We start from the raw sequence: 21436 nt of genomic DNA on the forward strand, positions 1-21436 counted from the left end.
AGATTTAAATGCCTCAAGTAATAGAAATTCTGCCCCTTCCTTTATGAGTCAGTTCCAAATTTATTTGACTTCATCATTTACACATTTTTCCTAATATGCAGGCTAATTTTTAAAATTAAGTTCCCATTAGCAATAGGTAGGTTAAACTCTGCCTCAGAAAATCTACAGTCTGTCAGATTTAAGTTTTTGTTGATAGTTGTTATAAGCACCTTCCTTATGAATTATTTTTGGTTAAGCTATTTGTTTAGTTGTTTTAATGAGTTCTTGAAGCGGCTTAATAATTTTGATTGCTCTTTGAATTCCCAGAAATTTGTCTATACCTTTCTTTTGTGGAATTGTTCAAAATTTCAGACTATTCTGATGGTACCATTGGAGCTGTGTAGTGAAAAGCTAAAACTTCCCCGTTACATGAAGACATAACATTGTGTATACAGCCCAAAATTGCACTGGTATTTCTGCCGTTATATCTCATATACTATCATGACTAGATCTCTGTTAGCATTACTTTCCTTCATTAAATCTGTGGTTTTGCTTATTTTCCCTTATAGATATTAACTTCCAGGTTAAATCTTATTTCACCATTTTCCATTTTAAGTACGTCTGTAATGTTTCTCTGGTCTTATCTATGATGACATCCATTTTAGGTCTTGATTCATCAACTGGCTTGATGTGGTTGGCCCCCTGCCGACGTTGAGTTTAGTTATCATGAGATTAATCTCTTTTAGAATGTTAATAATTTTAGTCTGATCATTTACCCAGATGGCAGCATAATGGACAATTTGCCATAATTTCAAATATTGACACTTATCATTGTGGCCTCTGCCCTTTGGGCATTTTCCGTCCCAAGTAATAGGGTTCATAACCAAACCAATTTGGATTAATTTGTAAACAAATATTTAATGAAAAACATCATCTACCCCCTCCTCCTGGCCACTCTATCTACAATCTGTGTCCTTCATCCATTAATATGGTAATTCTGTCCAAAGAATTGAGTACATTTATATGAATAATTTATTTTATCTGATGACAATCAAAATGGCAGCTTTGAGCTTTTGTTTATAACTGTGCTGTTTTGGTATCTTCACAATTGCAGTAACACAATGTTATTTTAAATCAGTTAATGGGGAAGTGTGACTTGAAGTTCTGTGTTTTTTGTTCAGATTAATAAGATCTTAGAAGATTTCCTCCATTATGTCAATTTTCTGCTGACAGAAAAAAATGACATTTGAATCTTATTGAAATAAAGTTAGTAACAAGGGCATCCTGCATTGTCACTGGGGTGACTTCTTGGTGGATATGGTGCTAATTTGGTTGGTATTTTTTGTTGCTTATACTTTCAAAACCTGTGCTACTTGTACCCTGGCTCAACCTGAATTTAAGCCAGATAGTGGTTATTCTTCTATCAAACATATTTTTACTTAAATTACGGAGTGCCTTCCTTCACAGTGAAGACTCTTGTAAAAGAGATAAAATTATGCTATTAAACCAGTGACATTATTTTGAAAACATATATAAACTCTATTTTTGGCATGCGTTGGATTTATAAAGTAATAAAACTAAAAATACGACATTAAGAAGCCTTTTCAGTAACGTACAAGAAATGCTGTATATGCTGCAAACTAGTGTTACTGAATTGGGAAAGCCTATTACTTTCATTTATAGTTTGAGGACTGTGATCTGAATGGGAATGAAGATGACTTCAAGAAAGACTGACTATTTAATGACTGACATACGGATCTGTATTCTTAATATAAATGCTTCTCAACTCTTTTCTGATTATTTATTAGTGTATGTGTATGCATCTGAGGCTGCTTCTATGTGCATTATCAGAGCAAAATCATTACAGGCAGTCCCCGAGTTACGCGGATCCGACTTATGTCGGATCCGCACTTGCGAACGGGGCTTTCTCTCCCCGGAGCTCGCAGGCAGCGGTACCGCCCAAAGCGTAGCGGTCCCGCCACCTCGACCTCCGGGGCGAGAAAAGCTGCTCCCGGTGTCCCTGGTCTGCTGGAGACGGTCCCCAGCAGACCAGAGGCACCGCGAGCAAAGCGGCAGCGGCAGCGGCAGTGGCAGCGGCAGCGGCAGTGGCAGCGGCAGCGGAGTCCTGCGCCTCTGAGGCTTTGCCAGAGCAAAGCCTCAGAGGCGCGGCACCACGCTGCTGCTGCCGCTTTGCTCCTGGTGCCTCTGGTCTGCTGGGGACCGTCACAGTTAGTGCCCCCCCAGCACACCAGGGAAATGTGGAGCAAAGCCCCGGGCCTGTGGTAGAGCAGGTGGGGCGCTGCTGGTTGGTCCCACAGCACCGCTCCTTGGCGCTACTGGACCAACCCAGCAGCACCCCAGCTGCTCTGCCCCAGGCATCCCCAAGTCAGCCGCTGCTGAAACTGACCAGTGGCTGACTACAGGAAGCCCCTGCCTGGGGCTTCCTGGAATCAGCCGCTGATCAGTTTCAGCAGCAGCTGACTTGGGGATGCCTGGGATTCTTAAGTTGAATCTGTATGTAAGTCAGAACTGGCGTCCAGATTCAGCCGCTGTTGAAACTGATCAGTTTCAGCAGCGGCTGAATCTGGACGCCAGTTCCGACTTACATACAGATTCAACTTAAGAACAAACCTACAGTCCCTATCTTGTACGTAACCCGGGGACTGCCTGTACTATGAATTTGTATGAGTAGTGATTATCTCAGCTAGTAATAAATAACACTTTTTTGCACTATAATAAATACCAGTGTTGGGATCTTTTTCCAGAGTCTCAATATTAGCTTCTACAGGGATGCATTAGTTTGTTAGCATTACAGTTTTACAGCTGCCTGCCTTTGGCCTCCTAGTGGATCAACTAGTCCTTAATATTATCACTTTTTTCTCTTTAAGGAGCTGTAATTGTCCTGAATCCAAATCAGAAAAATCTATACTTGTATAATTTGGCTTGGAGATATTTAAAAAAATCCCCAAAGCTACAGAGTACATACACTTTCCTGGCACTTTGTTGAAATAACTGCTGTTGGATGCAATATGCACCATTCCAAAAACCTAGAAATATTCCTCAATAGCACCTTAGAGCCAAGGGTAAATTCCACCACAGGCAATGAAATTAGCCCAGCCTTTTTTTGAATTTGCTGTGGACAAGTTAACAAGAGATTCTTTGGAACAGTTAGGATTCTCCTCTAGCACACCACTGGAGACAATACTGGATGTCCGGTTCCATTTGCAATTTGCAGAGTTGTTATAGCCATGTTGGTTCCAGGATATGCAGACCTACTGATGTGGGTGGCAATGGGGGCAGGTGCCCCGGGGCCTGTCAGTTCAAAGGGGCCGGGGAATCTGACCACTGCTGCTTCCTCAATAGCAGTGGTGACAGCTGGAATGCCGTGCCCTTTAAATTGCTGTTGGAGCACTGCACTGCATACCCCAGGCAGCGCTGAAGTCTGGTGGGGAGGGTGGTGGTGTTGCACTCCATGCATTGCTAAGGGTGGGGGGCTGGGCATGCTGAACTCTGGGCCGTGCTGAGGGTTGGTTGCCTTGTCCCTGCCCCTTCCTCCCTCGGGCCTGCATCTTCTGGGACCGAAGAGCTGCACCCCTGCCCCCATCTTGCCTGGGGGCCTACAGAGGCTGTCCACTCTGCTGAGGATGTGAGAGAGACAAAATGGGTAAGATGGGTCAACTTCTGCTGGTGAAAGACAAGTTTTTCAAACATCACAGAGCTCTTCAGGTCCGGAAAGGGTAACTAGAGTGTCACAGTTAATACAAGGTGGGAGAGATTGTTAAGTATAAGGGTTTACATGTTACAAGAACCCATATAAAAGGATGGGGGCAGCTATCAACTATGTAGTGATGGGATGAAAAGAGGGTTAGTAGGTTACAAATTGTAATGAGCCATAAAACTAGTGTCTCTGTTGAAAAATGAGATGAGGTAGGGAATTTAAATTCATATCTCTGCTAGATAGTACAAATCATAGTCTAAGAGACAATGACCTATGGCTTATTACAGAAATTTGAAGTATTTGTAAAATATTTGTAAAATGTTACTATCCTGAATAGAATCCACTTAGATAACTATAAAAACAAGTAATCCTGTAGAATAGTGATAGAAATGTAGCCGTGTTAGTCTGGGGTAGCTGAAGCAAAATGCAGGACAATGTAGCACTTTAAAGACTAACAAGATGGTTTATTAGATGATGAGCTTTCGTGGGCCAGACCCACTTCCTCAGATCAAATAGTGGAAGAAAGTAGTCACAACCATATATACCAAAGGATACACTTACCTTCCTTCCTTCCCCCTCCCCCCTGCATCCCCTCCTGTTCTGCAATGTGATTTGTCCTTTTCATATTTGTTCATTTTTTAATTGTATCCTTTGGTATATATGGTTGTGACTACTTTCTTCCACTATTTGATCTGAGGAAGTGGGTCTGGCCCACGAAAACTCATCATCTAATAAACCATCTTGTTAGTCTTTAAAGTGCTACATTGTCCTGCATTTTGCTTCAAGTAATCCTGTGGTACCATAGGGTATGTCTACACTACAACGTTAATTCGAACTAACAGACGTTAGTTCGAATTAACTTTGATAGGCTCTACACTAGCACTCCGCTAGTTCGAACTTAATTCGAACTAGCGGAGCACTTAATTCGAACTAGGTAAACCTCATTCTACGAGGACTAAGCCTAGTTCAAACTTACTAGTTCGAATTAAGGGCTGTGTAGCCCCTTAATTCAAACTAGTGGGAGGCTAGCCCTCCCCAGCTTTCCCTGGTGGCCACTCTGGCCAACACCAGGGAAACTCTATTGCCCCCCTCCTGGCCCCGGACCCCTTAAAGGGGCATGGGCTGGCTACGATGCCCGTGCCAGGTGCAAGCCTGCCAGCACCCAGCTAGCAGACCCTGCACCTGGCACGGCTCGAGCCAGCCAGCCGATGCCCCCCAGCCCTGCCCCTCTTCCTGGGACCAGGCTGGCGGCTCCCGGGAGCCTGCCTGGGACCGCAAGAGGCGGGCACCCGCCTGATCTAGTGCGGACATCGTGGACCTCGTCCACGACCTCCGCACTAGGCACAGGAAAGTGGCCGTCTAGGGCAGGAGAGCTCCCAGCATGGCCACCCAGGAGCAGTTGTGCATGAAAATCAAGGTGGTCCACTGAGACCCCCGACCCTGAGCTTACAATGGCCGTACTGGGTCAGACCAAAGGTCCATCTAGCCCAGTAGCCTGTCTGCCGACAGCGGCCAACCCTAGGGACCCTGGAGGGGATGGACCGAAGACAGTGACCAAGCCATTTGTCTCGTGCCATCCCTCTCCAGCCTTCCACAAACTTTGGGCAGGGACACCACTCCTACCCCCTGGCTAATAGCACTCCATGGACCCAACCTCCATGACTTGATCTCACTTCTCTTTAAACTCTGTTCTAGTTGTAGCCTTCACAGCCTCCTGCAGCAAGGAGTTCCACAGGTTGACTCTTTGCTTTGTGAAGAACAACTTTCTGTTACTAGCTTGAAGCCTGCTACCCATTCCTTTCCTTTGGTGTCCTCTAGTCCTTCTATTATGGGAACTAAAAAAGAACTTTTCTTGATGCACCCTTTCCAGCCCACTCATGCTTTTATAGACCTCTATCCTATCCCCCCTCAGTCTCCTCTTTTCTAAGCTGAAAAGTCCCAGTCTCTTTAGCCTCTCTTCATATGGGACCCGGTTCAGGGTCCACTTAATGTGGACATGCTAGTTCGAATTAGCAAAACGCTAATTCTAACTAGTTTTTTAGTCTGGATCCGTTAGTTCGAATTAGCTTAGTTCGAATTAACTAAGTTAGTTCGAATTAGCGCTGTAGTGTAGACATACCCTTAGAGATTAACAAATATATAAGATCATGAATTTTTGTGGGCAAGCCACACAGCACACCTCAGATACACTCACCCAGGGAACCTACTTCTGCAACAAACTCTGTCCACGTATCTATATAAGTGACGCATCACAGGACTGAACCATCACAGGACTGAACCACACAACATCAGGGGTTCATACAACTGCACATCCTCTGATGTGATATATGAAATCAAGTGCTTGTAATGCTCCTCTGCCATGTATATTGGCCAAACTGGACAGACTGTGTGACAAAGGATAAATGAACACAAATCAGACATCAGGACTGGTTACTCACATAAACCTGTAGGGGAACATTTTAACCTTCTTGGACATTCAGTATTGGATTTTTACCATTAACAAAGGAATTTTACCACTCAGTTACAGAGAGAGACTGCTGAACTGAAATAATTTACAAATATGACACTGGGCTAGAATAAGGATATTGAGGGTATGTCTACACTACCCCCCTAGTTCGAACTAGGGGGGTAATGTATGCATACCGAACTTGCTAATGAAGCCCGGGATTTGAATTTCCCGGGCTTCATTAGCATAAAGCCGGCGCCGCCATTTTTAAAAGCCGGCTAGTGCGAACCCCGTGCCGCGCGGCTACACGCGGCACGGACTAGATAGTTCGGATTAGGGCTTCCTAATCCGAACTATCTAGTCCGTGCTGCGTGTAGCCGCGCGGCACGGGGTTCGCACTAGCCGGCTTTTAAAAATGGCGGCGCCGGCTTTATGCTAATGAAGCCCGGGAAATTCATATCCCGGGCTTCATTAGCAAGTTCGGTATGCATACATTACCCCCCTAGTTCGAACTAGGGGGGTAGTGTAGACATACCCTAACTGGTTAACACACAACAAAGACAATTTCCCCTGCCTTTGACTAAAAGCTATGAATGGGAGATATCCAGCCCACTTAATTAGCTTCATTAACATGGGTCCTATAATTGAGAGTAATTATTTTTGCTGTCATATATATCTTGGATTCTGTTATTTCCACTCCAACTCATCTGATGAAGTGGGTTTTACCAATGAAAGCTTATGATCCTACATATTTATTAGTCTCTAAGGAGCCAAAGGACTACTTGTTGTTTTTAAAGTTACAGATTAAGACGGTACCTCTCTGAGACTTTTAAATAAGTATGTTATCCATACACTGCTACTTGACGGCACTCGTTTTTATAAAGAAAAAGGGAGTAAAATGATAATGTTTGAAAAGAAAGGATTGCCCAAAATCTACAAGAAAAAAAAATGCTGAACTTTTAGTCTAATTTATTATTTATTTTGTATTATCATAGTGCTTAGGCACCTAAGTTATGGATCAGGACTCCGTTGCACTAGTGCTGTACAAAACACAAAAAAAGACAGTCCCTACTTCAACAGAGCTTATATTGGTCCAAAACTTGATTAATACACAGTTAATGTTGCCTGGGGATATCCAGAGTCATTCCTGAATGTGAAGAGTGGCTAAACTTAATCCCTGAAAACCAGGATATACTAAGTTGTGATACATGCTTCCTCTGCACCTTGACTCTGCCCCTTGGAACTGGCAATAATAAGTGGAAATGGTTTGGTAAATGTGATGCTATAATAGGTAGATATGAACAAGTTTTAAGAGATGATGCCATTACAGGCAGTCCCCGGGTTACGTACAAGATAGGGACTGTAGGTTTGTTCTTAAGTTGAATTTGTATGTAAGTCGGAACTGGCGTCCAGATTCAGCCGCTGCTGAAACTGACCAACAGCTGACTTCAGGAAGCCCGAGGCAGAGTTGCTCTGCCCCGGGCTTCCTGGAATCAGCCGCTGATCAGTTTCAACAGCGGCTGAATCAAGAAGCCTGGGGCAGAGCAGCTGGGGTGCTGCCGGGTTGGTCCAGTAGCGCCGAGGAGTGGCGCTGTGTGACCAACCCGGCAGCTCCCCAGCTGCTCTACCCCAGGCGTCGGCGAGAAAAGCCTGGTCTGCTGGGGGGAGGGTGTACTAGCTGTGCCCCCCCCCCCCCAGCAGACCAGGCTTTTCTCGCCACGGAGGATGCGGGCGGCGGGACTGCTGAGACGCGCCGTGGTCCCGCCGCCCGCATCCTCTGCAGCTTTGCTCCGCATCTCCCTGGTCCTCTGGGGAGACACGGAGCGGCTTTTCTCGCCGCGGAGGACGCGGGCGGCAGGGCTGCGGCGCGTCTCGGTGGTCCCGCCTCCCGCATCCTCTGCGGCGAGAAAAGCCTGGTCTGCTGGGGAGGAAGGCGCACTAGCTGCGCCCCCCCAGCAGACCAGGGAGAGGCGGGCGGCAGGCCCGCCGAGATGCGCCACGGGCCCGCCGCCTGCGTCCTCCGCGGCTGTGCTCCGCGTCTCCCTGGTCTGCTGGGGGGCCTCCCCCCAGCAGACCAGAGAGACGCGGAGCGGCTTTTCTTGCCGCGGAAGACGAGGGCGGCGGAACCGCCGCGGCGCATCTCCGCGGTCTGCTGGGGGGGGGGCAGCTAGTGCGGGGTGAGTCTCCCTGTTCGTAAGTAGGGATCCGAAGTAAGTCGGATCCACGTAACCCGGGGACGGCCTGTATATGTTTAGTGCACCCCAGATTTTAATTCCAGCAATTATATGCATACACTCCAACTGCTTTCACTGTATGGACTATGGAAGGGATTTTTTTGGAGAAGCTTTGCAGATCTGTTACTGTGATGTGTTGAAAGGTGCATGTGTGCCATAGAGATTGTCAGTTTATTGTCATACATGACTGTGGTGTTAGGGTTTAGTGAGGAATAACTGAAAGCTATGTCTCAAAGGGAGTCTTCAAAGTAAGATAAAGGGGAGGTGATTTTGAGCAAGCCTGGAGTGGTTTTGTGTGTATTAGCTCCACAGTTGAGTGTAGGCCACTGTAGTTAGTACCTTTTTGCTATGCCTGACTTAAACCTTAGCACAGAGAAGATATTAGATTTTTTCTTACACACCTCACTCACCTACTGTATTCTCAGTGTTCTGTAGCATCTGTATGAGTAGTGCTGCCTAGCCCATGCTGGTGTGGAATGCAGAGATAAAATTCTTAGATTGCTTAAGCATTCATGTTTTCTTCTTGGAGCAACTAGTTTTGGAACCCACAAGGAGAGAGGCAAATCTTGATTTAAGTTCTAAGTGGTGCATAGGATCTGGTCCAAGAAGTGAATATAATTGAATTGCTCTGTAATAGCAACTGCAACATAATTAAATATAACACCCTTGTAACGGGGTTGGGTGTGGTGATGCCAAAGAAATACACTGCAGCAGCATTTAATTTTATAGAGGGTAACTGTACAAAAATTGAGAGAACTACTTAAATAGAAATTAAATGGAACAGCCATAAGGGTGAAATGCGTACAAACTGCACAGAGACTATTTAAAAACACCATAATAGAGCCTCAAGCGAAATGTATACATGAAATACATTTAAAAAACCACAGAGGACCAAAAAGTACCACCATGGATAGAGAGCAGAATATAAGAGGCTGTTAGAGACAAAATGACATCCTTTCAACATTGTAAGTCAAATCCTAGTGAGGAAACTAGAAAGGAGCATTAACTCTGGCAGATTAAGTGTAAAAGTATAATATAGGCCAGGAAAGAATGTGAACTACCTAAGGATACAAAAACTAACAGCCAAAAAAAAGTACATTAGAAGCAGGCAGCCTGCCAAAGAATCAGTGGAACTACCGGATAATTAAAATGGTAAAGGAGCACTCAGAGAAATCAAGGCTGCTACCGAGAAGCAAAATGAATTCTTTGCACTGTTTTTCACTGTGGAAGATTTGAGGGAGGTCCCCACACTTGAGCCATTCTTTTAAATGATAAAGCTGGGCAACTGTCCCAAACTGAGGCAATTTTGGAACTAATTAATAAACGAAACAGTAATAAGACACCAGAACCAAATGTTATTCACCCAAGAGTTCTGAAGGAACTCAATTATGAAATTGCAAAACTACTAACTGTAGCATGTTATCTACTGTTTAAATCAGCCTCTGTATCAGAAGGCTGGAGGAGAGCTAATGTAACACTGATTTTTTAAAATAGCTTCAGAGCAGTTTCTGGCAATGACAGGCCAGTAAGCTTAGCTTCTATACCAGGAAAATTGGTTGAAACTGTAGTAAAGAACAGAATGATCAGATGTCCATGAACATGATATGTTTGAGGAAGTATCAACATAGCTTTTGGTGGGGCATGATTTCCTTTTACATCTAGTGGGTGACAAAAAAACATATGGATGAGGGTGTATTTGTGTCCAGGACAGCTAGGGGTTAGGACACTCACCTTGGAAGTAGAAAACCGAGATTCAAATCTCTGTTCTAAGTGATTTGGGGCAGATGTCACAGGAAACTGCCTTAACCACTCATATATTCTGGAGTTGGTCTCTCTGTCCCCCTGTTGGAGCTGTTCCAGTATATAAAATACTTATTGGGCCAATCAGGGTACATCTACGTAGTGGGGCTATTTCGGGATCCTGAAAGTATTCTGAAACAGCTACTCCGCCTCTTTTGAATGTGCCCACTATTTCAAGATAGATCTCGAAATAGTTGACACGCTATTTCAGCATCCCTGTAACCCTCATTCCATGAGGGTTAAGAGATGTCTCAAAATAGTGTGTTATTTTGAAATTTGGTGCTGTATAGATGCGCCAAATTTCAAAATATGCTATTTTGAAATTCAATCGAAATAAGATATGCAATCTGCGTAGCGCAAATTGCGTATCTTCTTCCAAGTTTAGGGTGCTGTGTAGATGCACCCTCAGAGAATAATTGTATAGCTGAGTGCTTATGACGCTCACCTTGAATGTGGGAGTGTCACATTCAAGTTGCTTTTCCAATGAATAATTAAATTGTTAATACAAAGTGGAAAAACTTCAGCAGGTGAGATTGAAAGACCTCCCTCCTCCCCCATAAGCATCAGAATATCCAATAACCTATTAGGAGACTGGGTTCAAATCCCTTCTATAAATCATGCAGGGGAGAAATTTGAATTTGGGCCTACTGCATCCCTAACCACTGAGCTATTTGCTATAATTGTGTGTAATGGATGGAAGGGCTGTTGGCTATTTGTGTGTGTGACTTCAGACACACAGACATCTTTACATCCTGTAGTTCAGCTATAACTTAGGTTTGAGGTCTGATAGAACAAATAAATTACATTTTGTCATACATATATTTTTTGTTTTATCTGTAATTAATACACAATTTTACAAGAATTCTTTTGGAAAGATAGTATGAAATGTTTCTGTAATTACAGATCAAGATGGCAATTTTCAAGTTTCAAAATTGTAAACAGAAGTGTAGCGCCCCCTCTCCACCTGGTTACCTTCTTTAATGCCAATCTGCTTACAGGTTTTGATGGATAGGTCCGAGTTCTTCTGGATCCCGCCACCCACTCAACTTTATTTTTTCCTATGGATTTATTTGGCGGTGCCTCCACCCCCCTCACTCCTTCCTGGCAGGGTCACCAGGGCAGCTTGGGAGGAAAATTCTAACCCAGGGTAATCCCCACGTACTTGCCAGATAGTTGGAGACTCCCAGAAAATAACACAAACACATACATTATATTAAACACAATTATATTAAACAGGAGACAAATATAACATAACAGGGTAAAACACTATTTTTAGGGTCACCGGTGCCCAGCAACTGTAAGATTAGTGTCCTGTTGGTATGCGTACTTTGTTGGGGCCCTTGATGACTTATGCAGTGGTTTAGCAGTGGGGCTGACTGGGTCCAGTACAGCCCAAAGGACTCCCAAGTGGGAAAAGGTGGTAAATCCCTCCATAGGTGTAATATGCAGCAGGTTATAAAATCCTCAAATTCCCTGACTTACTAACTAAAAGATGGCGCACTCACACGCTCCATGAATGAGCCTCAGGTTCAGAGATGACTCAGTCACTGCGGAGGGGCTGGTCTCTTCTGGCAAGGATCCTCTTCAGGCAGGAATCAGGCTGCTACGGTCCCAGAATATCCCTTCACCACAAAGGGGTGCAAGGCTCAAGGTGCAGGCCACACAACTGCACCAAAATTCAAACTATAATCTCCTACCCCAGCATCAGACATACACACAGCAGGCCCAAACCAGCAAACAGCGGAGCTGACCATGGGGTGACTGGTCTTACCCAGGGAGCCAGAGAGCCAACTCAGCCTGGCTGGGGGAAGCCTCCCAGCAAACTCCACAAACTGGGACTCAGCAGTGGAGAAATAAATCCCAGCTGAGGGATCCTGCCTTCAGGTCCCTAGAGGCTAGTTCTCAGGGGGGAACCCTGAATTCAGGACTGGGGCTTACCAGCTCCCACACAGCCAGCCCTCCCCTTGCCCTGGCTGGCTCCAGGCTCCTCCAACAATGGCTCCTCCCCCCCTCCTGAACTTCCTGGGAGGGGCATCTCACTCCCTATGGTACTCTGTCCCTGGTAGGGAGGGGGAGCCAAGGCAAACTCAATGTGCCTCTCCCTGAGCTGCCAGCAGACAGAGCCCCGGGAATCTAAGTAATCTTTTCGGGGGTTCAGAAGCTAAGGGCTATGGATGGTGATTCTGAAGTTCAGAGAATAAAGTGAATAGTGGTTCATTTTTATTTTGAATGTGATTTGAGTTTGAATTGTAACCTTATTCATATTCATCAGCCCAGTTTACAGAATCCCATAATTCAACCCCGACCCTCTGAAAACGTATGGACATGCTTACTTTCATGCCTTGTGAATAGTCCCATTGACAGCACAACAGATCACTGGGGCTACGTCTAGACTACAAGCCTCTTTCAAAAAAGCTTCTTTCAAAAGAGATCATCTAGACAGCAACCAGTATTTTCGAAAAAGAGAGCCGCTTTTTCAAAAGAGAGCACCCAGGCAGAACTGCTGCATTCTTTTGATTTGATTTCGAAAGAACACGGCAGCAGTCTAGATGCAGGTGAAGTTTTTTTTGAAAAAAGATCATGGAATCATAGAATACTAGGACTGGAAGGGTGATAGAAATGTAGCCGTGTTAGTCTGGGGTAGTTGAAGCAAAATGCAGGACAATGTAGCACTTTAAAGACTAACAAGATGGTTTATTAGATGATGAGCTTTCGTGGGCCAGACCCACTTCCTCAGATCAAATAGTGGAAGAAAGTAGTCACAACCATATATACCAAAGGATACAATTAAAAAAAATGAACAAATATGAAAAGGACAAATCACATTGCAGAACAGAAGGGGGATGCGGGGGGGTGGAAAGGGGGAGGAAGGAAGGTAAGTGTCTGTGAATTGCTGATATTAAAGGTAGGGAGAGTGGGATGTTTGTGAGTTAATGGTATTACAGGTGATAATTGGGGAAACTGTCTTGGTAATGGGTGAGAAAGTTCAAAGTCTTGTTAAGTCCTTGGTGATAAGTGTCGAATTTTAACATGAATGACAGTTCAGAGGATTCCCTTTCAAGTGCAGATGTAAAAGGTCTTTGTAGCAGAATGCAGGTGGCTAAGTCATTTAGAGAGTGTCCTTTCTGGTTAAAGTGGCAAGAAACTGTTTTCTCTTTGTGATCTTGTCTGATATCTGTTTTGTGGGCATTAATCCTTTGGCGAAGTGTCTGAGATGTTTGTCCAATGTACATAGCAGACGGACACTTTCGGCACATGATAGCATAGATTATATTTCTGGATGCGCAGGAATATGTGTTCTTGATCTTATAACTTACTTGGTTAGGTCCAATAATGGTATCAGCAGAATGAATATGTGGACAAAGCTGGCAACGGGGTTTGTTGCAAGGGAAGGTACCAGGGTTGGTATTAGTGTGGTATGTCCTGTGGTGGTTGGTAAAAATCATCTTGAGGTTAGGTGGTTGTCTATATGAGACTATGGGTCTGTCTCCCAGAGCCTCTTTGAGTATGGTATCCTGTTCCAATATAGGCTGTAGTTTATTGATAATGTGTTGGACAGGTTTTAGTTGGGGGTTGTAGGTGATGACAAGTGGTGTTCTATTGTTGGTTTTCTTGGGTCTGTCTTGAAGTAGATGGTTTCTAGGTATTCGTCTGGCTCTTTCAATTTGCTTTTTTATTTCTCTGGGTGGGTAGTTGAGATTTATAAATGATGACCTCGAGAGGTCATCAAGTCCAGTCCCCTGCCCCATGGCAGGACCAAATACTGTCTAGACCATCCCTGATATACATTTATCTCACCTAGTCTTAAATATCTCCAGAGATGGGGATTCCACAACCTCCCTGGGCAATTTATACAAATTTATTCAATTTATTCAAAATTTGAAAAAAGATCACTTAAAAAAACCCCCCCTGTACTCTACCCTGGATAGAGTACTCACATATGTAAAGAAAATTGTAGGGAAGTTTTTGCAGGATCATAGCTTAAATGGGACTTTACCAACATTAATGACAGTTAGTGGGCATCTTTCTATTGACTTAAGTGCCTTTAGTCAGATTTATGATGCTTAATTTGGCATGTGTTGGATAGTGAAGACTGCACCAGCAAACTAAGGTGTCCCAACAAATAAATTCTCACGGTCTCATGTCACAACGACTCTTTTATCTAGAATGGCTGTTTGACTGACAGAGCTACATAGTGCAACTAACATTGTGACCTTCTGTACCTTGCCTGTAATTTTTCTGACTTTGTGTGTTTGGAAACCTTTCTCTTTTATGAGAGCTGAACTTTCTCTTATTGGAGTCAGTGATCTTGCCTGTCTAGATAAACTGTTGGCAGCTAAAATTCACTGTGTGGGTGTTAGTTTGTAAAAGGCTATGGCACCTGTTTGAGAACCAGGTTGAAGTGACAGTTGTAATCAGAGAAATGAATGGAAAAAAAAAGAGTCAGCCCAGTACAGACTGAATGGGAATAATAATCTTTACTTTTTTTGTGAAGGTTTGTGATAATGCTCTCAAGTTGTCTGCTTCTGGCACTATATAGGCTAAAAGTTAAAATCTGACATAAAATACTTTGTAGCCCTTTATCACTTTCCCAATACACACTGCCAATGTTAAACCTCATAACATTTCTGCCAGAGGGATGGCTGTGGTGACTTTTTTTTAAGAACTAAGACATCTGGTGGGGTCAGTTACTTTCTGACATCAGAGGAAATGGGTGGCAAGAGATAAGCACAGCCCCCAGGGGGTTCTGACACTCATGCTTCTGCTCCAGTCCCAAGACCCCTCTTGCCCTCGTGTGTGTTCCTCTAATCTTGAAACCTGTGAAGGGCCACAGGACTTATGCTTGGGAAGCCCTGTCCTCCTCTGACAAAAAACAGGCTAATACAGCCTCTTCCCAGTACATCGCTTTAGGTTATCTTCCTTTACACTATGCTTTTTGTGAGTGCTTTTTCCACTGGCGCTTGCATTATTCATCGCCAGCCATTGCTTTGGCTAAACACCAGGGAAGAAACTCCTAAAGGCAAGATTGCTTCAGTCTATCTATCATATGCCTCCCCCCCCCCAACACCTTTCATCCCCAGCGTGCTTTGTTTTATAGACTTTCCCGTTGCCAGGGCCAATCCCAGCTCATTTATTCTCACTCACCTCTATTCACTCAGGCATCCCAAATCCCACCCTCTCTCCGTCCCTCCAGCCTCCACCCCATTGCCCACTCAGTCTTCCCGTGCAGCGGCTCTGGGGACTTGCAAAGGCTGCGGCTGACAGGTGGGTGGGTGGGAGGGACCGGCGGCGAGGGGCGGGAGCGGTGTCTCCTTCTGTTGCTGTGACTTTGTTGATGCTCAGCGGCCGCGGCGCGCGCAGGGCAAGGTTTGTGCCTCCCTCGGTCTCGCCGCCGCTTTGCTCGCTGTGCAGCTGCGAGGGCAACACCCGGGCTGCTGCTGGGCGCCAGAGACAGCGGCGGGCGCTGCTGCTGCAGCCCGGCAGGGACCCAGCTGTCCGGGGGAGGGGAGGGGATGTGCGCGCCGCGCTGCGTCTCCCCGCCGGCTCCCCGAGTCTCTCCGCTCGGGGGACTGACTCGGGCTCTCTCTGCCGCGGTGCCTTGCAGGACCCGTGTGTTCCCCCGCGGGCTATAAGAAGGCGGAGGATGAGATGTCCGGAGCCGCGTCCCCAGCGCATCAGGCGGAGGCAGCCGCCCGCACCATTCACCTGAACCAGCCCCAGCAGAGCAAGTTCCGCGACAACTGGGTCAGGTAAGAGCTGCCGCCCGCCTCCTCCCGCCTTCCCGGCCGGCCGCGCGCAGCCCCAGGCCCGGGAAACCTGCCCACGCGGCTCCCCGTGGGGCTGCTGCTGCCCGCGCCGCCTCTGGGGAGCGGGCTTGTTTGTTTCGCAGGCTCGGGCCAATGCTCCGCTCTAGCGGAGTCTCGGTTCTGCCGCCGGGGCATCCGCGTGGGGCTGTTGCCGGGTGTCAGTCGCTGGCGTCTGCAGCAGCCCCCGAGGGGAGATCGGAGAGAAGGGCGACCGGCAGGTCAGTCGCGGGTCATGGACAATGGAGACCCGTTGTGGAGCAAAAATGAAGAGTCAGGTACCGGATGGACGCTGAGTGCCCCCGTAGCGAGGCAAGGCTTTTTGGAGCACAGTTGTGAGAGCTAGTAACAGGTGATCTACCCAAGGGTCTTGTTTGCAGCTCCCATAACGAAAGGCGGTAGCTAATGAGAGAGGCAGTCTAGTGCAGATCTCACTTCTGCCGACATAAAACAGGAGTAATTCCGGTGTCCCAGTTACTCAGGGGGGAAATTGGATGCCAGAGATGTCAGAATTAGACCGGCTGTTTAGAAGGGGGCTCACAGGGTCTACATTTTTGCATTTTGTCACTGTTTTCAAAGATATATCTTCTTTATAGTTTTAAAAAATGTGACATGATAGTAATAGGTAGGAAGTAATACAAGTTTAACCTGGTTAGTACACCAGTAATAAACATGTTTGTGTGAGCCATAAGCCCAAATAATTAAAAGATTGTGGCAAATGAATTATTGTGCATAGGAGATCAGTTGGAATTTGTTACAGTAATTGCTTAAAATGCTTTCTGTATTTTACAAATCTTATGTGGGAAAAATTAATAACTACCAGGCTATTGAGTATGGCAACCTAAATAATATGTGTAAAATAGTGCCCATGGGTGTTAGGAGACATGGGCTAGTTTCAAAGTGGTTACTTGGGTGGATAGCAGGAATGGTGCTGAATGTCAGAGATAGGTGCTTAATAGTTTAAGGACACTTCTTGTCTAGTGGGTTTTCTGCGGTTTTATTCTTGTTCATTGGTCAGACAGTTTGTTAAACAGTAATTATTAGTGCCTTTGTGAAGAAAAAGGAAGTTTGAAGCATACCTAGAGTAGTACTTTCTATTTGCTATGCTAGTATGTCTGTTACCAATGCTTATTGCTTTGAGAAGTTTGGTGTTCTGAACAGAGCATCACTATGTGTATATTGGACTTATCTACAGCTTGGATGGTGTAACATAGTATCTTGAAAGAATCTTACTTGAGTTAAATAGCTTGGTTGACAGTGTTTGAAATCTGTCTTTTTGGAATATTTTCAATGGATATTCTTTTTCTGTAAGCTTTCTGATGAGCTTCTCTAGAAAGTCGCAGATCATTAGCTTTTATGTAACTTTCTCCACTTCACTGTTTCCTTTGTGCTAAATATCTGTTTGTGAGCTTAGAGAATTATGGCTTTAATTATCAAGAGCACTCATACTCCTTTCTGTCTTAGTGAAGGACAGAAAGTGAACATTGACCAAAGTATACAGGTTTCCGAGAAGCAGTTTATGTTGTCATTGGCTGTCTTAAATTGCATGCAAAAGGGAAATACTGGTGTGGGGGAGAGGATTGATTAAAATAATTAATAAGAGGTCAGTTCCTGTTACTATGGTACTGGTGGCTGCGAAACTGTTGCACACCCATAGCTGCTTTTTCAGAGCCCTCCAGTACACGTTGAAAAGATTGTTTAGGCTCAATACTACCCAGATACATTTTTATTTAGCAGTTCTCCTGCCTCTTTCTTTATTTGCTTCAGACACAGGGAGTTCCTGGGCAAGAACTCTAGCCTACCACGCAGGGATAGGTCAAAATGTTGGCCTGGTGTCCACAGCTCATACTCTCTGACACACATTGACAGATTGGAATTCTGCTGTGATAATTTGAGCCACCTGGGATTCAGTTGTACCTGTCTTTATTACAGATCTGGCTCAGGCATGTTGTGGGTTCTTTCTCTCATTTAGGAGGTTGTCTACCTGACATCCACTGCACATTACCTCCTCTACAACACAGCATGTGTAGGCACATTCCTTGTTGCCTTTTGGGTTTGAAACCTCTTCCAGTTGAAAAGGGACTTTAGGGTAAGCATGAGGATAAATTATATCTCAGTATAATGGCAGTGAAGAGAATGGTGACAGAGCTGGTAAAATACACAGCAATAGGAGCCCACCACACCATCCTAAGCAATGGTGCACAATCCCACTTCATGTGGTCACCTACTCCTTCAGAGGAAGTGCCATTCTGCATCACAGCACAGACCAATTGGTGTGGACCCAAGGGGGAGTCTGCAAACTATGTCTAAGATTTTCAAAGAGGTCCACACCTCCTTTTGAAATTAGTTAGGGGTTTACAAATGAAAAAAGGTTGAAAACCATTGTTCTAGAGCAGGTGTTCTCAAACTTTTCTTTCTGATGCCCCTCCCAACAAGCTGTAAAAACTCTACATCCCAACTGTACCACCAGTGTTTTTCTGCATATAAAAACTAGGGCCAGCGCCAAGGAGTAGTAAGCAGGGCAGTTGACCACGGCCACATGTGACAGGGGCACCACAAAGCTACAGTTGCTCAGGCTTAAGCTCCAGCCTCTACTGGAGTAGCTCACTTCCTTGTGGCAGAGCTTCAGCATTCTGCCATGTGTCCTTGTGAGTCTAACACTAGCCGTGGTTGGCAGATCCCCTGAAATCTGTTTGTGGCTCCCCATATTGTCCTGGACTCCTGGTTGAGAACGACTGTGCTAGAGTCTAAGGGCCTTTCTAAGGGCCAGCTTCAGCGAGAGCTTGAGAAAGGACTGAGAGAAATCTCAGGAAGGACATGCTTCTTTGTTCTTACAAAAATAAAATCAAAACCACTTTGGTTGTTTTTAATGATTTATTTGAGTATTTTCTTTCCAAGTGTGTCCTAGGAGCAGCAAAAGAAGTCCCTGCTATGTGTCCTCTATCTCTGAAGTGAGAACAAATAAATATAATAAGCAGTCATGCTGAATTCCCAGTTCTTTAGATAATGCAGTTTTTAATGGTTTGCAATTAGCAGTACTTCCTGCAGAGATCAGGTAGGAATGCGATGATGCAGCCATGTAACTGTCTAGACTGCCAAGAAAAGTCGGAAAAAGATACTCAAATTGCAAATCGCAATTTGCGTATCTTTTTCCGCTTTTTTCCCCTGAAAGAGGCTTTTCCAAAATTTGGCCCGCCTACAAGGGGCCAAATTTAGGAAAAAACTCCTCTTTTGGAACATCCTTTATTCCTATCACTGAGAGGAAGACAGGGATGGTGAAAGAACACATCCACTTTTTTGGCTACTGTTCCAAAAAAACAGATGTTTTTCCTTGGATGCATCAGAGCTTGCAGTCTAGACATAGCCTAAATAACAGCTGATTAAAGCCATATTTATGGATCTGGTTGCAAATTTTAGTAATACATTCAGATTACTATATCTATTATAACTGGTGCTGTCATTGTTTAAGTTGATACTTACAAACTATAGGCCTGATCATGCAGCCTAGGCAAAGTCCCATGATTTTGCCTATGTCAGGATTGCAGGTTCAGCCTCTGCATGTAGGCGTATAAAAACTTATAATCAATAAGGGCAGAATTCTGCTCTTGAATACATATGGTGAATCTTGAGTCCAATACTTTGGTCATTCTGCCTGTGAAAATCTCCCATCAGCAACTCTGAGACCAGAATTGTGTGCTTATAGTCCTGGAACTTGAATTTTGTGGGACTTCTTTGGTATCCTGTAGATGGAATTTTGTTTATGTTCTGAGGTTAACTGTCATCTTCTGATCAGACAGAAAGTAAATCTTCTCTGGAAAGATCATAAAAGACCTGGGCAGGAGCCTTCAGTTTTACCTTACAAAATGTGCTTCACAAACAATGGCTTAAGCCCCAAGGAGCCTTGTGAAATAGGGAAGTATTATTCCCATTTTACAAATTCTCTCACTAGTGTCTACAGATGTGAAACAATTTTCACACAGGAAGGCTGTGGCACATAGAAAGGTAGAGATCTTGTTACTCAAGTTCTGTGCTTTGGCCATAAGATCATCCATATGTCTTACAGCATGTCAACACTTGTCGGTAGATCAGCACTGTTGATATAGTGAGTGTCGATTTAGCGGGTCTGGTGAAGATATGCTAAATCAATTGGAAAACACTCTTCCATTGGCTTGTGTACTCTAGCTCTCTAAGAAGGGTAAGGGAAGTTGATGGAAGACGCACTTCCATCGACACAGCACAGTCTAGGTACACCGGTAAGTAGATCTAACATTGACTTCAATTATGTTATTCCCACAACTGAAGTTGCATAAGTTAGATCGATTTACAGCAGTAATGTAACCCAGCCCTTAGGTTCTCAAGCTGTGTTATACAGCACACTTGCTGGAGATGGACAGAGAGCAGATTGGTCACATGGTGCTAACCCCCCTCCTTTTGCACTAAAGGAAATAAAACATATATTAAATATTTATAGTATGCTTTTGCCACAAACAAGAGCTGAAATTGCACAAAGACAATCTCTGTATGAAAATGTCCTTACTCTCAAAATGCTTCAAAACCTCTAATATGTAGCTTTATGTATTTTCCATGTTACTTGTCAAAATGCTGATCTAGGAGAGAACTCTGAATTTGTGGTTGAAAATGTGATTAATAAGTCAATATGTGCAGTATTCCATGCACTGTTGATCAACACACCTCTGAAAGTGAAATGCTGCACCAGTAAGCAGCTCTGTGCTTGTATATGAGACTTTGGTTTTGAGCTTCCAATAGAAGAATAATATTCTTGGTCACTGTTAGAAACACTAGCCGCTTGTATTGTTTTTGTACTGCTGAGAACAGAATAAAGCCAAGCAAGAATATGAGAACAGAGCACTAATAGGAGTCCAGAACAACATTATATTTTGAAATATTACCATGCTTCTCCTTTTAAAGAGACTCCTGGGTTCTGAAAGGCACCTGGATGAAAATTTAATGAACTACAAAAAACTGTGCAGAGGTCTTTAATCTATTCCAGAGTGGTTTGCAGATATTGATGTTCCTCAAGGGTTTTTGCTTATGTTTTGTTAACCAACACTTGTTACATTTCACTCCAGAGATGGCAGCATTTCAGTGGTGGGTGAAATTGTCACTCTTATTATGGATGAATTTCATACATGATGAAAAAGCCTGCCAAAGGCTTTACTACATCTCTGTAGCTCTTAACACACTTCTTAAGTGGGAGATAGTACTTTGTGCTGGACTTTTGCACTGGGGTCAAGTTTCATCCAGTGCATTCCACATCCTGTAATCAAGTTAAAGGCAGAGAAGGAGAGTATGAGGAGCCTTCTTTCTCATTATTGGCTCCTGCATAGAAGCAGGACATAGACCCAGTGCTACTGGCTGTAGCAGCACACTCCATCTCAAAATGGACAAGGAGGAGTTGGAACTATGGTTCTATGTTCCTCTGCACCAGTCTGCA

The 21436-nt window shown here is 44.5% G+C and overlaps 1 protein-coding gene across 1 annotated transcript in view; it reads left to right on the forward strand.

Moving 5' to 3' along the window:
- Positions 1-15688: 15688 nt before the first annotated feature.
- The window catches only part of ATP8A2 (ATPase phospholipid transporting 8A2), a 558954-nt gene continuing 553206 nt past the window's right edge, over positions 15689-21436 (forward strand). Inside the window, exon 1 of the mRNA XM_014581486.3 lies at positions 15689-15927. Coding sequence (XP_014436972.2) covers positions 15827-15927 — 101 coding nt within the window. The 5' untranslated portion in view covers positions 15689-15826. The remainder of the gene's footprint in view (positions 15928-21436) is intronic.

Source organism: Pelodiscus sinensis, chromosome 1, assembly GCF_049634645.1.
Source record: "Pelodiscus sinensis isolate JC-2024 chromosome 1, ASM4963464v1, whole genome shotgun sequence".
Classification (NCBI taxonomy): domain Eukaryota; kingdom Metazoa; phylum Chordata; order Testudines; family Trionychidae; genus Pelodiscus; species Pelodiscus sinensis.